Below are 22,288 nucleotides of genomic sequence, written 5' to 3'. Positions count from 1 at the left end.
ATGGATATTGTCTCTTACATCCAGTGTCTTCCTTCAGGTGAGGATGGTAAAACTGGAGGTAATATTTTGGATTTCTCTTTATTCATCTGAGGATCAGATTAGCTCTAGGCCCTCCAGTGTTACCACCCCAAAAAAACCCCATCATTAGCTGTTGGGTGGCCCACACTTTATTCTGTATGCATGGCTATGAAATCCTCACAGGTTTCATCACTGAGATTTGATGTTTTCTCCCCAATTTTCTCTCTCTAGGTTCTTGCATGGTGGATTCCCTTTTAACACTAATTTTCAGTGAGCATCATCCACTTTAGATATTCTGGTTTCAAGCTCACAATCCTGATGCAGATCCCATGCAAAACGGTATTACTGTTTTCAAGCTCTTTCCTTGGTTAGCTGAGTTGGAGATCTCATGGAGAAGCTACAAGATAGCTTGGCAAGACCCATATCCACAAATCCACGTGGGTTGTTGTGGTGGGTTGGCCTTGGCCCTGTCTGCATTCCTCACCTGGCCATGGTGTGATGTGGGAAACCAAGTCCCTGGCTTTTATTTTTCACCCTTGCATGGGGGACCCAGCAGTAATTTATTTGTGGGTGATGTGTGAGGGCTGATCCCAAGGGAGGTCACAGAGATGGTGGAGCAGCTCTCAGAGACTTTTCTGGTGGGTTGCTGGTGACTTTTCCCTGCCAAGGGCAGGACTATGCATGTGGCCAACACCACATTTCTTCAGGTGGCCAAGGAAATAATTTGGTGGCCATAAGGCTGGGTTTCCCTGGACCTTCCCTCTGGAGAGTCCAGCAGGGATCTTGGATCTCTTTGAAGGGGCTGTGAGGAGTTAGGAAACGGAGGCAAAGAGAAATGCTCTGTTGAGATAAAAAAACCCAGTGGTGATGCTTTCCTGCCTGCCTGGGTGTGGAGAAGGGCTCAGGGCAAGGGGAGCCACCTCAGATAACTGGGGAGGGAGGGATGAGCCGCTTAGGGAAAGGCTGAAGACAAGGCTTGGGAGAGAGCTCAGAGCCTGGGGTGCAGGGTGGCTCTGGAATGGCTCAGTTCCGAGTGGGTGAGGAGCCAGGCAGGGACCTTCATCTCCTGGAGGCAGACAGAGGGAGGGAAGCCCCTGAGAGCCATGAGAGCCTCTGGGAGTTCCTGAGAGCCCTTGGAGCCCCTGAGAGCTCTGGGAGCCCCTGAGAACCCCTGGGAGCCCCTGAGAGTCTCTGGGAGCCCCTGAGAGTCCCTGGGAGCCCCTGAGAGTCCCTGGGAACCCCTGAGAGCCCGTGGCAGCCCCTGCAGCGCGGGGGGGGGCTTCAGCTTCCCCGGATCCCAGTTCCTGGAGCTGAATCCCCGCCCTGCAGCACTGGGCCCCGCTCTCTGCCCGCCTCCCGGGTTGATCCCCACGGCAGGGACCCGCACATCCCAGCACTGGGCCATGGCTCCCGGGTTCGGTTGTACCGGCGGGCTCCTCCCTCTCTCCCTGCCGTTCCCCGCCTTCACGGGCGGGACGTGCCGCCACAAGGGTCCGAACGCGGCGGGTTCCCGCTCGATCGCTTCAACACGCGGTGTGAGAGCGAGGGGAGCGGTTGGTAACGGCGGGACGGGCGCAGCCGAGCGGGAGGCACCGGGCGGCCCCGCAGCGGGAGCGGACGGAACCGCCGCCACCACATGGTGCTGGCGCTCACCGGACCGGGCCCGTGGGGGGGCGGGAGCAGCGGAGGCGGCGGCCAATCAGAGGGTGGGGGCGGGGACTCGGGGTAGGCCGGTAAAGCGGAGCGAGCCTGGGAGCCGAGTCGCGAACAGCCAATGGGAGAGCTTTCTGGAAGAAAGGCAGGTGGTTTAGCCAATAGGCGCTCGGAAAGGGGAGGTGGCCGGGAAGGCACGGGCCAATGGGCTGGCTGGTCGCTTAACGGGCGGCCCGAACGGCGAATAGCGTGTGAGGCGGGCGGGGCGCGCGGGGTGGCTAGCCGGTGAGGGCCGCCATTGTGGGCAGTTCGATCGGTATCGGGAGCGGAGAGCGGAGCTCAGCGAGCCCGGAGCAGGGAGCAGCCCCCCCCACGGCCGGCCTCAGTCACCATCACACCGCGGGAGGCGGCGCAAACAGTCACCACCACCGTCCGCACCGAACAGCCGCCGCCATGAGCAGCGAGGCCGAGACCCAGCCGCCCGCCGCCCCCGTCCCCGCGGCGGCCCCCGCCTCTCCCGCCGACTCCAAGCCTAACGGCGGGACCGGGAACGGGGGCAGCGGCCTGGCCTCGGCGGCGCCTCCCGCCGGCGGGGACAAGAAGGTCATCGGTGAGCAAGGCGGGACGGAGTGTGTGTGTGTCTGTGTGTGTGTGTGTGTGTGTGTGTGAAGGGAGGCGGTTGGGGAGGCCTCGGCGGCGCCGCGCGTTGTCCCCGTCTCCCTCCCCTTTCCCCGCCCGCCATGGCTGACGGGCGGCGCGAGCTCCCCCTCGCTGAGGAGCGGCGCGCGCCTCTTGGCCGCCCCCTCACAGCACAAACCCCCCCCCACCTCCCGCTCCCCTTCTTCCCCCCACTCCCCCTCCCCTCGCCGTGCGCGCCCCCGTCGCTCGTGCCCGCGGCGGCCGTTGGGCCCCCACCCACCCACCCACTCACCCACCCACCCACCCCGCGCGCCGCCGCCGCCGGGCCCCGCGTGTCGGCGGGTGGGGGCGGGGCGGGGCGGCTCAAGATGTCCGCCACGCGCGGCCTTTGTGTGCGCGCCGCCACGTGCCGCCTGACGCCGCCTCCGCTTCGCTTCTCTTCTCTTCCCGACACACACAACCCCCCCAGCAACGAAGGTTTTGGGAACAGTGAAATGGTTCAACGTGAGGAACGGTTACGGCTTCATCAACAGGTGAGCGCCGGGGACGGGGCTTTGGCACCTCTGGCACCTCTGCATGACGACCCTGGGCACGGGTCAGGCGAGGCTCGCCTTCTCCCTGGGGGTTGTACCTCCTCGCTGGGGCTTCTGCCTCCTCCCTTGGGCTTCTGCCTCCTCCCTTGGGCTTCTGCCTCCTCCCTTGGGCTTCTGCCTCCTCGCCGGGGCTTCTGCCCCCTGCCTTGGGGTTGTGTCCCCTCCCCGGGGGTTGTGTCCCTTCCCCGGGGCTTCTGCCTCCTCGCCGGAGCTTCTGCCTCCTGCCTTGGGGTTGTGCCCCCTCTCCGGGGTTTGTGCCCCCTGCCTTGGGGTTGTGCCTCCTGCCTTGGGGTTGTGCCCCCTCGCCGGGGGTTCTGTCCCTTCCCCGGGGGTTCTGCCTCCTCGCCGGAGCTTCTTCCCCCTGCCTTGGGGTTGTGCCCCCTGCCTTGGGGTTGTGCCCCCTCTCCGGGGGTTCTGCCTCCTGCCTGGGGGTTCTGTCCCTTCCCCGGGGGTTCTGCCTCCTCCCCGGGGGGTTCTACGTCCTCCCCGGCGTTGGCTTTTTAGTGCCTTAATCCCGATGAAAGCCTCGGTTTGTGAGTTTAATTTCGTGGCTGTGTTTCTCACGTTAAGATGATTTTTATACTGGTTTGTGCTTTAGAGGGTTTTTTTATGCTCTGAAGGATATAAAAGTCTGCTTGCTGTGTTTGTGTAATTGTGTGAAGCTCGGGTGCATCAATGCAAGCAAAGGTTGCTTGGAGCACTTGGTAGTTAAAAGCATGAGGAAACCCCAAATGTACAAGGAGATGAGCAAAATTCAGGTGTTTGTCACAAGCCTGGGATGTGTAAAGGGATCCTGAGGAACATAGCTGTAGAAAATTCTTTTTATGGCAGTAGTTGATTTTAAAGAAAAATTTGAGCACTTGGAAGAGTTTTGTAAATACTTAAAATTGGCATCTTGGTGAAGCTGTCCATAGCATAGGAGTCCTGGGATGGTAACCAAGTCCAGGGTAGGTACAGGTGCTCTTGTTGGGCCTTTTATTTATGTTTCTTTTCCACACTACTTTTAAAAAGTATTTGTTCCCTTGGGACCCTGTCTTAAATGTCTGCCCAGCTTCTTCGCTGGTTCTGTCTCTGCCAGTTGTAAACCAACTCCTGGGTCTCAGCATGGACTCTTCATGGGGGTTTTAATGTTAAAGGCCATTGGTGCTGTCAGCTTGAGGGTCTTTAGCTTTTGTAAAGGTGTTCCAAGTCCTCGGCCAGCAGCTCTCCCTCTGGGAACAGGATTTTTCCTGGTTCCCTAAGGAGCAGCAGTACAGCTCCTTGCTCATTAACTTGGCAACTGTTTAATCCCTGAGGTTGCCATTTGGGGTGAGAAGCCCAGTGTGGTTTCTTGTTCTCAGGAGAGCCAAACTAGAGGACATTTCCTCACTTCTGGCATCCCTCTGCCTCACCACCAGGGAAACGTTGTTGGAGCTGTGGACCTTGCTTGTCTTTGCTTCACCCAGGTCTGCTTGCATCTAAAATTAGCTTTGGACCAAAAACGTGGCCTTGCTGGAGATGGAGGTTGACTTCAAGTGTTCCCTGTGTTCTAACATTCAGAGTGTTTGTGTTCTGAAATACTGGTTTGAATGCTGAGTATCTGTCAAGTGTTCCTTGCAGCTGTCAAAGCAAGAAATGGATGTGCAGGCCTCTGATTTAGTCCTCTTACCATAATTGGAGCTGCACATTGGTAGCTGGTTTTGTGTATTTAGTGCTCTGCAGAACTTCCCAGTGGCATTTTCTTTATCTGTCTGCCTCTCTGAGTCATTTTTTTGGTTTTTTTTTTTTAAGATGTTAAAGGTATTGAGGTATCATTTAGTGCACAGTTAAGTGTTAGGTTCTCAAAAAGGGGGGGGTTCTCCTGTACCATTTGAAGTTTTCTTTGACAAAATGATCACTACTGCTTTTATTTACATCATGCAAGCAGCTTGCTGCTTCTAGATGCACTTGCTGGAAGAACATTACCAGTGCTCATGTGGCAGGCACTGAGCTTCAGAATTTACCAGTAGATTTTTTAACTAACCTTGTATAGGCTGTGAGCTGTATCTGTGTAATCAATTCATGTATTGATCTAAAACCCCAGTGTCCTCTGAAATGAAAACTAATTTTCAAAAGGATTTCCAAACCAGACATCTGGTATGGTTGTCCAAAATCAAACTTGGGCAAGAGCATCCTCTTGCAGAGCACAGCTGCTGGGGAGTTGTGCCACCATTCAGAGAGAAGGAAGGTGCTAAGCAGATTTTTACTGACAACCTGTTCCTGAGCTCTGCTGAAGGTTTCCAGTTTTTGCAGCATCTGGTTACAGAGCTTGCATTGTGAAGAAAAAAGAATTTAAGCTCAGGCTTGGTAAGGGCTTCTGGATGTACTTGGAGACATGCTGCCTCATGGTGCTCTGCTTTGGTGCCTTTTGATTCTTTTTTCCAGTCACCTTTGAGGTTTGTAGGCATCAATTCCATGAGGAAACAAGGTGGTTTATTTTTGGTGGGGCTGTCTGACTGAACAGCCATAGCTTGGATTGTGGTTTTGGAAAAGTTCTAATTGTCATCCTGCTTTGAAGGCAGTTGTGAGAGGGATACATGGCCATTTATCTTAATTTTTGTGTCTTGATTCTGTCAGCAGTACCTGTAAGCTCTCCAATTCTGAGCACATTTTCACACCACCTTGCTTTCTGATGTCTTTAATCAGTCATTCAGGGAATGAAAGCCACTTTGCTATCAATTCCTACCATTCCACAGGCCACTGGAAGTATTGCTGCAGCAAGGGGCTGTTGGTACCATGTGAGGTTGTTACAAGAGTGGTGGAAACAGCACCCACAGCTCTCAGCACAGAGACTGGTTTGGGTTTTGGTTGGGTTTTTTTTGCTGTGCCTCTGGAATAATTGCAGAGCAGAAACTTTACTGACTTGGTACCCAGCTGTGGTTATCCAGCTGCAGCATGGCAATTACAGAAAGTGTCATGGTCACACTGCAGGATGCTTTGGGACTCCTCAGAGTGCAGATTGTTTCTTGTGAGGGGAGAAATCCAAGCTGTCCCACTCTGTTCTCAGCACTGCTGCCTGACTGACCCTGCTGCCCTCACTCAGCAGCCAGTGCTCCTCTTACAAAGACTCCTGACAGCTGATCTCCCACACTGAACCCTGTCAGAAATGATGGACTGGTCACTCTCAGGTGCTCTTTCTTCTTCACACATCTCTGTTGGTAGGATACAAAGCACAGAGGGGTTTGTAGGAGGAGGAAGAGTGCTTTCCCATGCAGCAGGATTTGCCCCTTGCACAGTCTCTTCCCTTACAGTCTCTTCAGGCAGCAGGCTAGCAGGGGGATAGGTGATACTAGGATGAGATGCAAAGCTGATGCAGAAAGCTAGTTGTCATGATAATTTCCTGCTTTGTCCCCACCCCAAAACAGTTGAATTTTGAAACTGGACTGACTGACATTTTATACACAAATTCCATTTTCTTACTGTCTTGCAGGAATGACACCAAGGAAGATGTGTTTGTCCATCAGGTAAGATTTTCTTGACAATGTGTTACCCCTCCGAACCTTGCTGTGCATGACCTGTGTAGGCAGGACTGGAGTTGTGGAAGAGCCTCATGTTCCCAAAGAGCTGTCACTTGAACACAGCTGTTTGTCACTAGTGGATCACAAGTGAAAACCTCCTTGCACATGGAGGTTTGCATTTCCACAGGCATCCATCATGAGGACATGAGGTTGTAGGATTGAGTGGTGAAAACTCTTGAGTGTGCTGTGACTCCAGGATAACTGTTGGGAGTCAAGAGAAGTTGCCTTGTGGATTCCTGTAGTTTTTAGCAAATGGAAGTAATGTTCTGTGCACAGCTTGCAGGAGGGAGAGAAGTTAATTGGGCTGTAATAAGGATGAAGTGCCACTGCAGGTATTTTTGTGGGTTTGGGTTTGGTTTTTAGGCAAAACTTCTGGGGAATTGGTGGTTTCAGGCTGTCCACGAAAGGCTGACAACACTTAAAGAGTTGTTTTTTCAGTTAAACAGATATGTACCATATTATCTCTGGGGAGCATGTAAACCTCTGGAAACTAGGCCAGAGTGAGACTGCACATTGCACATGTGGTTTGTTTCCTGGAGCAGGTTGGCATTCAGCCTTGGTGTCTGACTTGTGTGCCTGTGTGATCAGCTCTGCCTTTCTAGGGATTTCTTAGGATTCTTAGGATGTCTTCTTGGGAAGCAACCCTCAAAAAGTTGTTAGTGGAGCATGGCTTACTTCTTGTGGCATTTTAGAGTCTGGATTATTGTTTTGTTTAGAGATAGGGAGAAACTATGCTGATGTTGTATAAAAAACAAAAAATGAGGGGGGGAAATGATAAAGTAACCCCTGGGAAGTGTTTTTAACTTGGGTTTGACTTGCCAGCTTTCAGCTTCTTCCTTGTGCTGTATCTGAACTACCTGGTAATGAAATGCAGAGGTATTTATAAGAGGTTATTCTGACGTGGCAGTGGACAAAGGACAAGTGACTGCTGTGGTTTTGTGTACTGGGACAGGAATTTATATCCTGAAGGAAAACTTTCAGGCTTTATTACTCAATTTGCAAGTAGCTTAACCTGCAAGTGACACTGACTTGTCAGATTCCAAGACTTGCCATGTCGCTGCTGACTGTGTTTCTACACAGTCAGAAACACAGTCAGAAACTGTGTTTGGGAGTTTGGGAGTGATTTGTTGTAATGCAATGATAAATAAACAATAAACCAGTTTTGGGAGTCTAAGCTGAAACAAATCAGCTTGTCCTAGGAGTTTCAGCTGTGAATTCATTTTCCCATTTTTAAACCTGTGTCTCATGAAGTGCTGCTGTTGTAGTGAGGTTTCCTGTCTTTCCCTAAAGTCCCTGCTTTCCATCCTGACACTCTGGGCATGTTCTTCCATAGAGGTTGTTCCATTTAGAGAAAAAAAAACCTAATCAAATTCTATTGCTGGTGGGTTTTATACAATTGTTCTGCTTGTACTACTGTTAAAGTGTTTGATAAGCAGAACGTGGCTGTGTATGGTGCACACTGAGTATTAACTCATCATCAGAAATTAAACCCATTGCTGAAAAACCCAGAGAATTCAGTGTTCTCTGGAAATAATGTCATTTACCAGGCAGATATCAACACAAAGGCTTGTCTGGTGCTGGTGCCTTGGGAAGGCTAATCCTTGGTGTGCAGGGCACAGCTAGAGTTGGTTTGTGATTAATAGGTAACTGCTGTGGCTGAAGTGATGATTTTGGGAGCCTTGGAGAAAGAAATCCCTTCCTGTAGCCTGCAGGCACTTGAGGCTGTGTGCTGTGTGTGGGGTGGTGTAGGGCTGGACAGAGTGTGATCAGAAGGGTGTGCCTACACACCCTGCCCCAGAGGAACACACAAACAGGGGTGTTAGTGCTCAGCTCTGCTTGGGAACACCATAGCCAGTGTGTTCTATGGGGGGGGTTTGTTTGTTTTCAAACTGCATTTTCAGGTAGTAGGCAGCATGTTCACTGTAATACACTTCAGATGAGCCAGAACTGCTGTACTACAGGTCAATTTTATGGCTTCCTGGATTTTCCCAATGTTTTAATTGCCTTTTCAGCAGCACAGGGCTTCCTTCTAAGGTAGTAACAAATCAAAAGCCTCAATCTTTAAAAACAAACAAACAAATCTTCAGGTACACCAAGTAATATTCTCACACTGTGCCTGTAATTCTGACTGTAACTGTAATTGTGCAATGTTGTGTTGTTAGACTGCCATAAAGAAGAATAACCCCAGGAAGTACCTCCGCAGCGTGGGAGATGGAGAGACCGTGGAGTTTGATGTGGTTGAGGGAGAAAAGGTAAAGACATCTTCTGGGTGCTGGAGGATGCCTGGAAAACTTGGTCTGCAGGCTTTGGTGTGGTGCTTGTGGTTTGAGTTTGTGCCTGATGACATCCCAGGAGATGAATGGCTTTTTTATTACCTCACAGTGTGAATGTCAGGTGTTGTGCAGTACTAAATTATGGTTATAACTGTTCAGGAGCTTTTTGTCTGCCTGACACTGTCTTTACAACTGTTCAGGAGCTGTTTTTCTGCCTTACACTGTCTTACAACTGTTCAGGAGCTGTTTCCCTGCCTGACACTGTCTTTATAACTGTTCAGGAGCTGTTTTTCTGCCTGTCTTGCACTGTCTGACACTGTCTTACAACTGTTCAAGAGCTGTGTCCCTGCCTGTCACTGTCTTACAACTGTTCAGCAGCTGTTTTTCTGCCTGACACTGTCTTACAACTGTTCAGGAGCTGTGTCCCTGCCTGTCACTGTCTTACAACTGTTCAGGAGCTGTGTCCCTGCCTGACACTGTCTTACAACTGTTCAGCAGCTGTTTTTCTGCCTGACACTGTCTTACAACTGTTCAGCAGCTGTTTTTCTGCCTGACACTGTCTTACAACTGTTCAGGAGCTGTTTCCCTGCCTGACACTGTCTTTATAACTGTTCAGGAGCTGTTTTTCTGCCTGTCTTGCACTGTCTGACACTGTCTTACAACTGTTCAAGAGCTGTGTCCCTGCCTGTCACTGTCTTACAACTGTTCAGCAGCTGTTTTTCTGCCTGTCACTGTCTTACAACTGTTCAGCAGCTGTTTTTCTGCCTGACACTGTCTTACAACTGTTCAGGAGCTGTGTCCCTGCCTGTCACTGTCTTACAACTGTTCAGGAGCTGTGTCCCTGCCTGACACTGTCTTACAACTGTTCAGCAGCTGTTTTTCTGCCTGACACTGTCTTACAACTGTTCAGCAGCTGTTTTTCTGCCTGACACTGTCTTACAACTGTTCAGGAGCTGTTTTTCTGCCTGACACTGTCTTACAACTGTTCAGGAGCTGTTTTTCTGCCTGACACTGTCTTACAACTGTTCAGGAGCTGTTTTTCTGCCTGTCTTGCACTGCCTGACACTGTCTTACAGCTGTTCAGCAGCTGTTTTTCTGCTGACAGTGTCTTACAGCTGTTCAGCAGCTGTTTTTCTGCCTGACACTGTCTTTATAACTGTTCAGGAGCTGTTTTTCTGCCTGACACCCTCTCTGCTCCTCAGGGTGCCGAGGCAGCCAACGTTACAGGTCCTGGGGGAGTTCCAGTGCAAGGCAGCAAATACGCAGCAGACCGTAACCATTACAGACGATACCCACGTCGCAGGGGTCCTCCACGCAACTACCAGCAGAACTACCAGAACAGTGAGAGTGGGGAAAAGAACGAAGGAGCAGAGAACATTCCAGAAGGCCAAGCCCAGCAACGCCGTCCCTACCGCAGGCGGCGGTACCCACCTTACTACATGCGTAGGCCCTACGGGCGTCGACCACAATATTCCAACCCTCCCGTGCAGGGAGAGATAGTGGAGGTAATGTTTGCTGAGGCTGATGCTAAACTGGCTTGGTTGCTCCTTGAAAGGGTGGTGGGATGCAGCTTTTTGCCCTTTTTTGTAGAGAATTGACACGGTTTTGCTACGTTTGGGCAGTAAGGTGAAGCATCAGAGTGAATAAACTTAAAGTCTTAATGTTACCAGGGTGTTTTAAAAATCAGGATGTTCAGTTCTGCTCAATTCTGCTTCCTTTATGATTACTGGGTGAAACACTGATTGTAGCAGTGTACTCATGTGCCCTAGAACTGGTGAAACACTGATTGTAGCACTGTCACCAGTTCTAGGGCACAAGAGTAGAGTGCTACAATCAGTGTTTCACCAGTTCTAGGGCACAAGAGTAAACACTGATTATAGCTCTGTACTCTTGTGCCCTAGAACTGGTGAAACACTCATTGTAGCACTGTACTCTTGTTCCCTAGAACTAGTGAAACACTCGTTGTACCACTGTGTACTCACGTGCCTGCTTTGTGTGCCTCAGACTCAACCTGGCAGCCCCCTGCCCACCATCTGCACCACTTGGCTGGCTGTGCTGTGTGTCTGTGTGTCTGAGGTGATTTGTTGCCTGTTGTCTTCCAGGGTGCTGACAACCAGGGTGCAGGAGATCAAGGCAGACCAGTCAGGCAGAACATGTATCGAGGGTACAGACCACGGTTTCGCAGGTATGCCACAGATCAAGAGTTGGTTTGGTTTTTACCCTCCCCTTCCTAGCACCAGAGGCAGGACATGGTGATGGTCAGATGCTGCATTGTTAAAGCCCAGCTTGACTTTCAGGGGTCCTCCTCGTCAGAGACAGCCTAGAGAGGACGGGAACGAAGAAGATAAAGAGAACCAAGGAGATGAGACCCAAAGTCAGCAACCACCTCAACGGCGGTACCGCCGGAACTTCAACTACCGACGCAGACGCCCAGAGAACCCTAAACCACAGGATGGCAAAGAGACGAAGACAGCCGAACCACCAGCTGAGAACACGTCCGCTCCCGAGGCCGAGCAGGGCGGGGCTGAGTAAACACCGGCTTAACATCTCTACCATCATCCGGGTGGGTGCCCAGCTGCAGGCAGTGCCACAACCCAACTCTTCCCTGTGATACTTTGTCGTTTGTGCCTGACAGGGTTTCATAGAATCCTAGAATGGGCTGGGTTGGAAGGGAGCTCAGAGCTCATCAGCTCCAACCCTTGCTCCACTCCCCCCGTGGTTCCCAGCCCATGGCACTCAGTGCCACATCCAGGCTCTTTGGAAAGATCTCCAGACACGGAGAATCCACTACTTCCCTGGGCAGCCCATTCCAATGCCTGATCACCCTCTCCAGAAAGAAATTCTTTCTCATCTCCAACCTAAACCTCCCCTGGCACAACTTGAGACCCTGCCCTCTTGTCTTGCTGAGAGTTGCCTGGGAAAAGAGCCCAACCCCCCCCTGGCTCCAGCCTCCTTTCAGGGAGTTGCAGAGAGTGATGAGGTCTCCCCTGAGCCTCCTCTTCTCCAGCCTCAACACCCCCAGCTCCCTCAGCCCTTCCTCACAGCAATTCTGCTGGATCCCTTCACAGCCTCCTTGCTCTTCTCTGGACCTGCTCCAGCACCTCAAGCTCCTTCCTAGACTGAGTTTGGAATATTCTTCCTCATTTTGTGTTCTTCCTTGTGTTGTAAACAAACTGCCTGTGGTGATGAGCATGCTTACTAATTAATGCCTGCAAATCCAAACCCTGAGACTTGGTGGCACAAATGGTGATGAATTGGGAGGATACAGTTATTTAAGTTTTTATCACTGGAATTGCTGCCTAGAATATTCTTAGTCGTGAAATCTTGGTTGTGCTCAGTAGTTCAGGTTTGCATCAGTTTTATTCACCAGGAATTCCAGTGGTTATGGTGTGGTGGCTTGAGTGTAGCCAGGAGAAACAGGTACTGGGATTTATTCAGCTCTGTGAGTGTCTGAGCATTTATTGCTTGGCCTCCAAGGAGAAGTGGATGGTATTGAGACCTGCAGGCATTAATTCCTATCAAGTTGACACAGAATTTGCAGAAGCATCTTGGGAGCAGCTTTTTACCTAAACAAAAAGCACTGCCAAAAGAGGTAGAGAAGGTCCTTTTCATGGAGCACCCAGGCTGCCTGTGGTCAGCACTGCAGTGCTGGGGTGGCTGCCTGCTTGGGAGGGTTGTGGAAAGGTCAGGGATAAAACATTCCCACTGCAAGGTAGAGTGGCTGGGATTTGCTGCAGTTTCACTAACTTGGGAGTATTCTTATTGCTAGGATTCTTTCTACTTGTTCTGCTTTTTTGTCCAGCCCCTTCCTTGTCTGCTCTTCTCTCTTTCTCTGTAGCTCCTCTCAGCAGTGCTCATGTACCATTCCTGTTGCCTCTCTGCCTAGAGGGCAGGCAAATGGAAAGCTGTATTTAGGGTGGGAGTGTTAACGAGTGGTCACAGTAATAGGATGAACAGGAGAGTGGAAGGTGGGCATGAGGGAGGGGCAGCTGGATGTCAGCAGCAGCCACAGACCTCTCCCAGCTCTGGGATCTGAAGGGACTCACTCTTGAAAGGCTGATGCTGCAGGATTTGTTGTGCAGTTGGATCACTTTGTGCCTCTTCAAGTCTTGCTGCTTGTTCCTTTCTTTTATTCTGGTGTTCATCTTAATGATTAACACAAGCTGGATGAATTCTTTATAGGGGCTTCAGGAAACACCAGGATGACATGTTGATAGTATTGGGGGATATAAATGTTGGTTTACTGAAGCCATGCTGCCTCAGGCCTCTCCAGCCATCTTTTGAACATCTCCAGTTGTCCTCATACCTCAGTGTTTGGCTCAGAGCTCAGTGCTTGTGCTGCCAGAGTGGTCCCAGAGGTCTGAGCTGAGTGTGTCTGCAGAGACCAGGGAGGGAAGAGGGGTCCATGAGTTCCTTTGTGCTTAAATTTAATGATGTTTTCTTTCTGGAGTCCTTTGCATTTGTTTTGTGTGGAAGGTGACAGTTTCCTACTCATCCAAGTGGGCTGATCAGTGGCAGTGTAGTGGACAAAATGCATCCATAAGCCCATGACACCTGCCTGATCATCTTGTTTCTTTCCCTCTTTTTCAGTTTAGTCATCAAAGAAAAGACTTAAGAAATGAAGAAGAAAAGAAAATGAAATTCCAGCAATAAGAAATGAACAAAAGAATTGGAACTGAAGACCTTAAGTGCTTGCTTTTTGCTGTTGACCAGATTACTAGAACTATCTGCATTATCTATGCAGCATGGGGTTTTTATTATTTTTACCTAAAGAAGTCTCCTTTTGGAAACGATAAACACGTTTTTTAAAAGCCTGTTTTTTCTCAATATACCTTTAAAGGTTTTTAAATTGTTTCATATCTGGTCAAGTTGAGATTTTTAAGAACCTCATTTTTAATTTGTATGAAATATACACCTGATTTTTTCAAGTCAAACTGCAAGCATCTGTTAATAAAGGTCTTAAAGAATTACCTTGTGTGCTTGGTTGTAATTGAACCCTCCTGCAATTGGGTGGGAGGTCTCAGGGGGTGAGGAGAGGCGGTGCTTGGGGTCAGGTCAGTGTATTCCCAGGCTCTCTGCTGAAGCCATGTCCCAGTTGGAATCTGGCTGGCTGTGAGGGTGCTTAAAAAACCCCCACAACCCAACAAACCCCACAGAGCTTGCCACTGGAGCTGTGCAGAGCACACCTTGTGTCTTGTCTGAGGTGTTTATAAGCAGGTTGTACAAGCAAGGTGTTGCAGGAGTGTTGGTGTTCAGTGTTGGGGTTGGGAAGGGTGTGGAGGAAGGGCTGGGGCACTGCTGAGCCCCCAGTGTGTCTGGTGTTAGGGATTTGGATGAGCTGTGGTGTTCCCTCTGCAGGGGGGTGTTGGGGTCCTTTCCAGGGGATGAGAGGCTCTGTCCCACCCAGCCTGCTGATGGGGGATGAAGCACAGAACAGAGCTGCACCTCACAGGACACCCAGGGGTGCTTGGTGCTTGGGAGAGCCAGGTGGGTGTTGGGGTCCAAAACTCACTTCTAAATAACAGGTACAGGACAGGAGGGCCAGGGAGGAGCAGCCAGGGGGTGAGGGGTGGGCTGATGGCAGCACTCAGGAGCTCTCCACGTGTCACACAAATTCCTGCTCTGATTTTTCCTCTGTGCTGAAGTGCCAGCTGCTTGGTGCTCAGGGCTGGTGAGTTCTGCTCTTGGTACCTTCTGACACCTCCTGGGTGTGTCAGCTCTACCCGTGTCCATCCTCTGGGCACCTCCTGACACCTCCTGGGTGTGCCAGCTCTACCTGTGTCCATCCTCTGGGCACCTCCTGACACCTCCTGGGTGTGCCAGCTCTACCTGTGTCCATCCTCTGGGCACCTCCTGACACCTCCTGGGTGTGCCAGCTCTACCCGTGTCCATCCTCTGGGCACCTCCTGACACCTCCTGGGTGTGCCAGCTCTACCCGTGTCCATCCTCTGGGCACCTCCTGACACCTCCTGGGTGTGCCAGCTCTACCCGTGTCCATCCTCTGGGCACCTCCTGACACCTCCTGGGTGTGCCAGCTCTACCTGTGTCCATCCTCTGGGCACCTCCTGACACCTCCTGGGTGTGCCAGCTCTACCCATGTCCATCCTCTGGGCACCTCCTGACACCTCCTGGGTGTGCCAGCTCTACCCGTGTCCATCCTCTGGGCACCTCCTGACACCTCCTGGGTGTGCCAGCTCTACCTGTGTCCATCCTCTGGGCTACAAACACCCTGCCCACCAGCACGCTGTCACTCATAGTCTGTGTTTCAGAGAACCACAGTGTTAGGGACCTTGGGACCATGTAATCCAACCCCCTGCCCCAGCAGGATCATCCAGAGAGGTTTGGGAAGTCCCTGGAGAAGGAGATTCCAGGGCTCCCTGATCCTCACAGTAAAGAAGTTTCTCCTCATCTTGAGGGGAGTTTCTCCTCGTGTTCTCTCCCTCTGTTTTAGCTTGAAGTCACTTAGGACAAGGAGCAGTGGGTTTCTGTCATGCAGCTCTAGTGATGGAGTATTTTATTTATTTATTATTAGATCCTAGGGGAAATGTTAGGAGCTTTTATACAAAAAAAAAGTAATTTCAGAACTCTGTGTGGATGGTGACAGGCTTGCTGGATCCTGGAATAGTTGACCAGTGGTGTTTTTGCATAACTGCAATAAAGTGAGAGGGTTGCTGCCTTCCAGCTTCCAAGGGAGAGTAGAAATGATGTCCTCCTCTTCCATGGGGACAGATGGTTTGGGAGGACCCCTGAAACTTCTGGTTTTGGGGTGTAGCTTTGCAGCTGCCTGGGCTCCAAGAGTGCTCCTGCAGGTTTCTTGCTGCACCTTTCTGAGCAGGGAGTGCCTGTGCTCAGCCTGGGAAACTGAGCTGCTGCCTTTTAGGGTTACAGAGCCCCTATCAGCGCTCTGCCAACTTCCCTGTGCTGATGGGATTTCTGTGCTGACCTTTGGGTGGGAAGTAAGGGAATAAGGACAAAAACATCATTCAGGAATGGGAGGAGCAGGGAGTGGTGGCGGTTTGGGAGTTTTGTTTGGTTTTAGCATGGTTTGCAAGTGAAGGAAAACCAAATTCCCACCTCCCAGGGGCTTGAAAGGGGAACTGTACATGGAGAGCAGCTCCACCAGGCTTCAGACTGACTGACTGCCCACCTTGTGCCAAGGTGTCTGGCTACAGAGTTCCTCCAGAGATTGCCCTGACCATCCCCTCTTTGGGGCTGCCAGCTTTAGCCAGTTTTTGACTGCAAACCCCGTGCTGCCACATTTCTGAGGAGTTCAGGGGCTCCTTTGGGCAGGGCTGGTGTGGGGGTGACCAGTGCCACCAGCCACGTGGAGCCAGTGTTGCTCCGTGCAGGAAAAGCTGGACACTGGACACCACACACCCCCAGAGCAGCAGCTGAGCAATTCCAGAAAAACTCCTTCTCTCTCAGTGTCCCAACAGGTTCCCCAGGGCCTTGGGGCATCTTTTCTTAAGGCAATGCCTTTCTGGGTTTTATTTTCATGAAACCTGGATGGACGTGGGAAGAAACCCTCCTCCATGGGTGACTTCTGCAGCACCCTCCCTTTTTTCAGCCATTGCTCGAGCAGACCCAACAATCAGAGCCTTAAGGCAACTGCAGTGAGGTCCCAGTCCAGGTGTTGGTGCTTTAATGGGGGTCAGACTGGTGAGGCATGGTTTTCCAGAGCAGCTGTAGGTGTTGGAGGTGTTGCTGCCCATCCATCACACCCGGGAGTCCATGGCATACATCTTGCTGGTGCCTGTTCTGCCCTGAGGCTGGGGAAGCCTCTGGGGCTGCCAGGAGCTTCTGGTGTCTGCCAGGAAAGAGTTTGGGTTCTGTCATGGTGAACAACAGCCATGGAGGATGCCACAGAGGAATGAACCTCACCAACCAGTGCTGTGCAGCCAACTTCTACCCCCTGGGACCAGGGCTGGGGATGTCTGGTGAGGCACCACCTGCCCCACATCCCTGGTCACCCCACAGCCAGATTTCCCCTGGCACATCCCTGTGGCTACTGGCTCAGGCTTTGGCTGGTCCCGGTGATGCAGCTCCAGCGTGGCCACTGCTTTGGATGGAACCCAGCACACCTTCACCAGGACCTTCAGGTCCCACAGATGTGGATGGAGCATTTCTGCACCCCCTCCATGCCCTCGTGGGGTCCTGCCTGGCATCACCCAGCTGAGGTGCAGCTGGGAAGGGGTTCCCCTTGCTTTGGACCTTGCCCTAAGTACCTGCAGCCTCTCAGCTGCTCTTTCACCTCATGTGCATCCCCTCAGGGCCAAAAAAGCTCCTTAGGGTGTGATGGGGTGGGACTGACCTGCAGAGGCATAGAGGCAGCAGGTCAGCAGGACAGATGCCATGAAGCAACCTGTGGAACCAGCCATCCCCAGCCAGCACGACCACCCAAAGTCATAGTGGACTCCCAGGAAAATGTTGTGTGACATCAGCATTGCCCTCTCCATGTAGACATCCACTGCATACCACACAGAGCCCACGAGGCCCAGGATGCCTAGGAGGAATGGGGCTGGTTAAGAAAGACCCATACACCCTCTCGTGCTCCCCAAGACCTCCTGAGGGCGTATTCCCATTCCCAGCACACCCTCCCCATGGGACACGAGGTCCCTTTGTCCTTCAGCACTCCCAGCCACTCACTCCCAATGCCCAGGATGCCACCAGCCCCATAGCACATCTGCAGCTTGACTCGAGGCTCTTCCTTCAGGAATTTGATGCAGTCAAGCCCCAGCATCAAGACAGCCAAAGCCAGGCCAGCCAGGAGGTCAGCTGTGATCAGCAGGGTCCGTGTCACCACGATCTTCACTGGGCAGGGGAAAATAACCAAAACAAAACAAAACAAAACAAGGAAAGGAAAGTGAGGAGTTGCCAGAGGAACTGGTCTTCCCATTTGGTCTCTCCCAAACTGCTCCTGAGTCCCTGCTGGAGTCATCCAGCACAGCAATGGGAATGTCCTAGGAGATGCCTGCACTGGGAGCCACCAGCCCCAAGCCTGCCATGTGCTGGAGGCAAGGTGCTTATCAGGCTCACCTGAAACCAGGCTCAGCAGAACTTCATAAGGCAATTTGTGTAACTTATTGAGAGAGGTGCACCCAATGAGCACCTGGAGTGTGAGCCAGGTGTCACCTTCCTGCACAGGCTTAGGTAGAAGATGCTGCTGTCCAGTCTGCCTGTTTTTTCCTCCAAGTTGTGGAGCTGATGTTTTGAACTGGTTAAACCTCAGGGAGCTGGCAGGGTTCACATCCCCAGCTGTGTGCATCCTGACTTCTCCCTACAAACCTTTTTCCCCAGAGCAGCACAACAGCCCTGCTCAGCCCATGCTGGCTCCTGTCTCAGCTGCCTGGATCTGTCCTGTCCCATGTCATCACCCCAGACAAGAGTTCAGTGCAAGGCCTGGAGTCTCCATGCCAGGGTACAACTCTCTGTGAGCTCAGGACACAAGTCCTTGCCCAGTGGGTCCTCACTCCTGCACACAACATGAGCAGGGTTGCAAATCCCACCATGTGGGCACTGCAGAGCTCTGTGTGCCAAAACATTTCTTGTGAAATCACACAGCTCCATGACCTCCCTTCTGCTTGCTGACCCCACAGCAGGTCTGGCTGAGCCCTGGGTTGTTGTCCAGGCTGAGCTAAAGGGGCCAGAGACCCAGAGAAGCCCTGGATCTGCACTGCCAAGGGGGAAATTCAGTCCTGCCACTGCAGGTCAGCTTCTCAAAAACAGGTAAGACGGAAAACTCAGCTGTGAACTTAAAAAGTGCCCCCAGGCCATGGCATCTTACCTGGATGTTCAGCCAAAATGGAGTCATACTGGTCACAGGTCCTGACCCCATCTTGCATGTTGGTCACACACTCCCTCCAAAGCCCCCGGCACTTGTGACTTACCTGGAAAATGAGGAAGAAAGAAGCAAAAAGCTCCACGAAGCTCCCCAGGGATATCCCAGCAGGGCAGAGCTCCAGGCTCTCACCAGGACAGCTGGACACATCCTGCTGGCTCTCTACCCAAGCCTTCCTCTCTGTTCCCTCCCATATTTCCATCTCTCTCTAACCCTGCTCCAGCTCAGGCAGAAAGCCATGGATTTGTCCCCCCATGTCCCCTTTCCCGGCCATGGGAGCCTCAGTGCAGCCCCCACCTTCAACCCTGCCCGTGGTGACTCTGCTCACCTCCAGGCTGTCATCAACATTCACCATCCAGCAGTCAGTGCTCGTGGCAAGGAGCAAGAAGAGGGTTGCAAGGAGGGCAAGACCAAATGCTGTCATCTGCAAGGCTGCACCCATGGGGTCACCTGTGAGGGCACAGAGACATCTGACACCTCTGTCTGCTGCTTGAACCACCAAGGACAAAGTGCCACCCATGCCTCTGTGTCCCCATGAGAGATCTAGGTTGGACATTTAGGTTGGAGATGAGAAAGAATTTCTTTCTGGAGAGGGTGATCAGGCATTGGAATGGGCTGCCCAGGGAAGTAGTGGATTCTCCGTGTCTGGAGAGATTTCCAAAGAGCCTGGATGTGGCACTGAGTGCCATGGGCTGGGAACCACGGGGGGAGTGGAGCAAGGGTTGGACTTGATGAGCTCTGAGCTCCCTTCCAACCCAGCCCATTCTGTGATTCTATGATCTGGGCCCCATCTCGTGCTTCTCAGTGCTGCCCAAATGCTCTGATGTTTCAGCAGAGGTTGGGGACCCAGGTTTGCACGTTGATGGGGCTCTCAGGGATACACCACGTTTGCAGAGCAAACTGTCATGGTGAACAACAGCCATGGAGGATGCCACAGAGGAATGAACCTCACCAACCAGTGCTGTGCAGCCAACTTCTACCCCCTGGGACCAGGCCTGGGGATGTCTGGTGAGGCACCACCTGCCCCACATCCCTGGTCACCCCACAGCCAGATTTCCCCTGGTAGGACTTGCAGAGCAGTCCTACCCAGGTCAGGTTCCTCTCCAGGTGTCCTTCCTTCCAAACAGACATCTCTGGAGCTGATAACCACCAGGGCTTGCCCATTGCTAACCAAGAACTGTGGCAGTGCTGCCAAACCTCTGCTGCTGGCGCTGCTTGGGAGCTGGACCTGTGTCCCCTCATGAGCTGAAGGGTTCCAGGTGCCTCTGGAGCCGTGTGATGTGGTGGGAATATAAACTGACTTCTCTTGCCTTTTCTCTCCCTCAAGGAAAGCAATGAATTGCTGAGAGATCCAGGCTGGAGCACAAGGAAATGTTCCATGAAGGTTTCCTCATTTCAAACAGCGAGCCCAAAGAAAGCAGCTCCCAGCCTGGAGGTGGATGGAGGATGCTCTGGGCTTGGGGTGAGTGCTCCTGAGTCCTGCCAAGGCTTTCCAAGGACCAGAGAGGATGAGAGCATTATTTTTTCAGAGATGTGGGGTTTTTGCAGAGGGAGGAGCTGTGGCCAAGCTGTCACACAGAGGACAAGGCATCTCCACAGCCTGGCTACAAATTCTGCTTTGCTCTTTTGCAACCCAAGCACCTGGGGCTGCAACCATCAGGACAGCCCTGAGAGCAAAAAGGTGTCCATGAGGAGGCCAATTAATGAGTCCTGAGCTAAGTGGGTTAATTATGGTGGGGTGATGCCTGCAGAAGTGCCCTTCATGCCCACACTGGCATGCCAGAGGTTTCCCTGTGTCACAGAAGTGGGAAGGACTCTCCCAGTGTTCCAGAGCTACCACCACAGCCCCTGGGATGTTACTGGGAGCAGTGGGACCAACTTACCCCCCCTCTTCCAGCATTCCCATCTGAGAATGCCCATTGTTAGCAGGCAGCCTCTCAGCCCCCACTTTAAAGTGGTTTATAAGTTTCCAGACTCCCTTCTGACCTCATTCTTATAGAACCTTGGGTTTTGGTTTTTTCCATGGGACCCTGGCTGGTGTGGAGCCTTTGAAGAAAATCTGCTCAGCCATTGGAGTTGTATGAGAAAAAGAAAAGAAAAGAAAAGAAAAGAAAAGAAAAGAAGTTAGGAAGGGAGGAAAGAGAAGGGAGGAAAGAGAAGGGAGGAAAGAGAAGGGAGGAAAGAGAAGGGAGGAAAGAGAAGGGAGGAAAGAGAAGGGAGGAAAGAGAAGGGAGGAAAGAGAAGGGAGGAAAGAGAAGGGAGGAAAGAGAAGGGAGGAAAGAGAAGGGAGGAAAGAGAAGGGAGGAAAGAGAAGGGAGGAAAGAGAAGGGAGGAAAGAGAAGGGAGGAAAGAGAAGGGAGGAAAGAAGGGAGAAGGGAGGAAAGAGAAGGAAGGAAGGAAGGAAGGAAGGAAGGAAGGAAGGAAGGAAGGAAGGAAGGAAGGAAGGAGGAAGGAAGGAAGGAAGGAAGGAAGGAAGGAAGGAAGGAAGGAAGGAAGGAAGGAAGGAAGGAAGGAAGGAAGGAAGGAAGGAAGGAAGGAAGGAAGGAAGGAAGGAAGGAAGGAAAGGAGAAAGGGAGAAAGGGAGAAAGGGAGAAAGAGAGAAAGAGAGAAAGAGAGAAAAGGGAAAGGAGAGGAAAAAGGAAAGGAGAGGAAAAAGGAAAGGAGAGGGAAGGGAAGGAAGGGAAGGGAAGGAAGGAAAGGGAAGGGAAGGGAAGGGAAGGGAAGGGAAAGGAAAGGGAAGGGAAGGGAAGGGAAGGGAAGGGAAGGGAAGGGAAGGAGGAATCCTTAACTCTGGCAAACCCCAAATATGAACCCTGCTCCAAAATAAAAAGGGTTTTGGGGGTGGGATTTTACCTTCAGTGCAGGCTCATCCTGGCTTGGGTGGGAAGATGCCAGAAGTTCTGTGTCAGGAAGGGCTGTGGGGTCTTGAGGTTTTCCAGGTGCTGCTGGGCTGTGGTTCTGACCCAGCTGGTGAAACAGGGACAATGTGGTGCCTCTGCTGGGCTATTTAAGGGTTTTTTCAAGGCTTGTCAGCTGGGCTTTGTGCTCCACAGTGTGCTGGGCATCCCTGCAGTTCCAGCTGTAATAGGTTGGAAACTGAGCCTCCCAAAAAGAAATATCACGTGGGGAAACCTGTGGGAACCCACTGTGAACATTCCTCAGGTGGCAGACTCTGTGTCCCGGGTGAGTATTCCACATTTTTTTTAATTAAACCTTTTAATTACTGCCAAAGGGTGAGTGGCCTAAGATATGTTGGGTCCCCAGGACTGGTACGAGAGAACCAGAGGTGTGGAGGGGGCTGGAGAAATGTGAGGAGGAGAATGAAAACCCTTTGGCCAGGCAGGAGATGTTTAAACCCTTTTGATTTTTCCCAATAAGTGGAAAATAAATCATAGAATCATAGAATCATAGAATTAGCCGGGTTGGAAGGGACCTCAGAGATCATCTAGTCCAACCCTTGACCCACCGGAGCAGTTGCTAGACCATGGCACTGAGTGCCACATCCAGTCTGTTTTTTAAATGTCTCCAGGGACGGAGAATCTCCCACCTCACCGGGCAGTCCATTCCATAGCCTGATCACCCTCTCCGTGAAGAAATTCTTTCTAATATCTAACCTAAACCTCCCCTGGCACAACTTAAGACTGTGTCCTCTTGTCTTGTTGAAGGTCGTCTGTGAAAAGAGTCCAGTTCCCACCTCGCTACAGCCTCCTTTCAGGGAGTTGTAGACAGCAATGAGGT

At 51.8% G+C, this 22,288-nt stretch overlaps 2 protein-coding genes across 6 annotated transcripts; one reads left to right on the top strand and one right to left on the bottom strand.

Moving 5' to 3' along the window:
* Positions 1–1,979: 1,979 nt before the first annotated feature.
* On the top strand, positions 1,980–13,682 carry YBX1 (Y-box binding protein 1). Of its 5 annotated transcripts, XM_030463804.1 has the most exons (9): positions 1,980–2,128; positions 2,228–2,281; positions 2,780–2,843; positions 6,352–6,385; positions 8,602–8,691; positions 9,915–10,217; positions 10,815–10,897; positions 10,998–11,275; positions 13,303–13,682. In XM_030463804.1, exons 1-8 carry the CDS (start codon positions 2,125–2,127, stop codon positions 11,242–11,244), a joined length of 879 nt encoding a protein of 292 aa, XP_030319664.1. In that variant the 5' UTR covers positions 1,980–2,124; the 3' UTR covers positions 11,245–11,275; positions 13,303–13,682. The 5 variants fall into 5 exon arrangements, with proteins under 5 accessions (XP_030319664.1, XP_030319663.1, XP_030319662.1 ...); XM_030463803.1 differs by having other exon boundaries at positions 1,980–2,281; positions 11,010–11,275; positions 13,308–13,682; XM_030463802.1 differs by having other exon boundaries at positions 1,980–2,281; positions 11,010–11,275.
* Positions 13,683–16,997: 3,315 nt separating this feature from the next.
* Positions 16,998–18,992, bottom strand: LOC103526180 (claudin-16). Its single transcript, XM_030463426.1, has 4 exons — positions 18,879–18,992; positions 18,497–18,599; positions 17,359–17,523; positions 16,998–17,215 (listed from the first exon to the last, which is right to left on the bottom strand). The coding sequence occupies exons 1-4, from the start codon at positions 18,990–18,992 to the stop codon at positions 16,998–17,000; spliced, it is 600 nt and encodes a 199-aa protein (XP_030319286.1).
* Between the last annotated feature and the right edge of the window lie 3,296 nt (positions 18,993–22,288).

Source organism: Calypte anna, chromosome 21 (genome assembly GCF_003957555.1).
Source record: "Calypte anna isolate BGI_N300 chromosome 21, bCalAnn1_v1.p, whole genome shotgun sequence".
Taxonomy (NCBI): Eukaryota; Metazoa; Chordata; class Aves; order Apodiformes; family Trochilidae; genus Calypte; species Calypte anna.
Note: the sequence above shows the minus strand (reverse complement) of the source record. Positions and strands in the feature narration are given on the sequence as shown.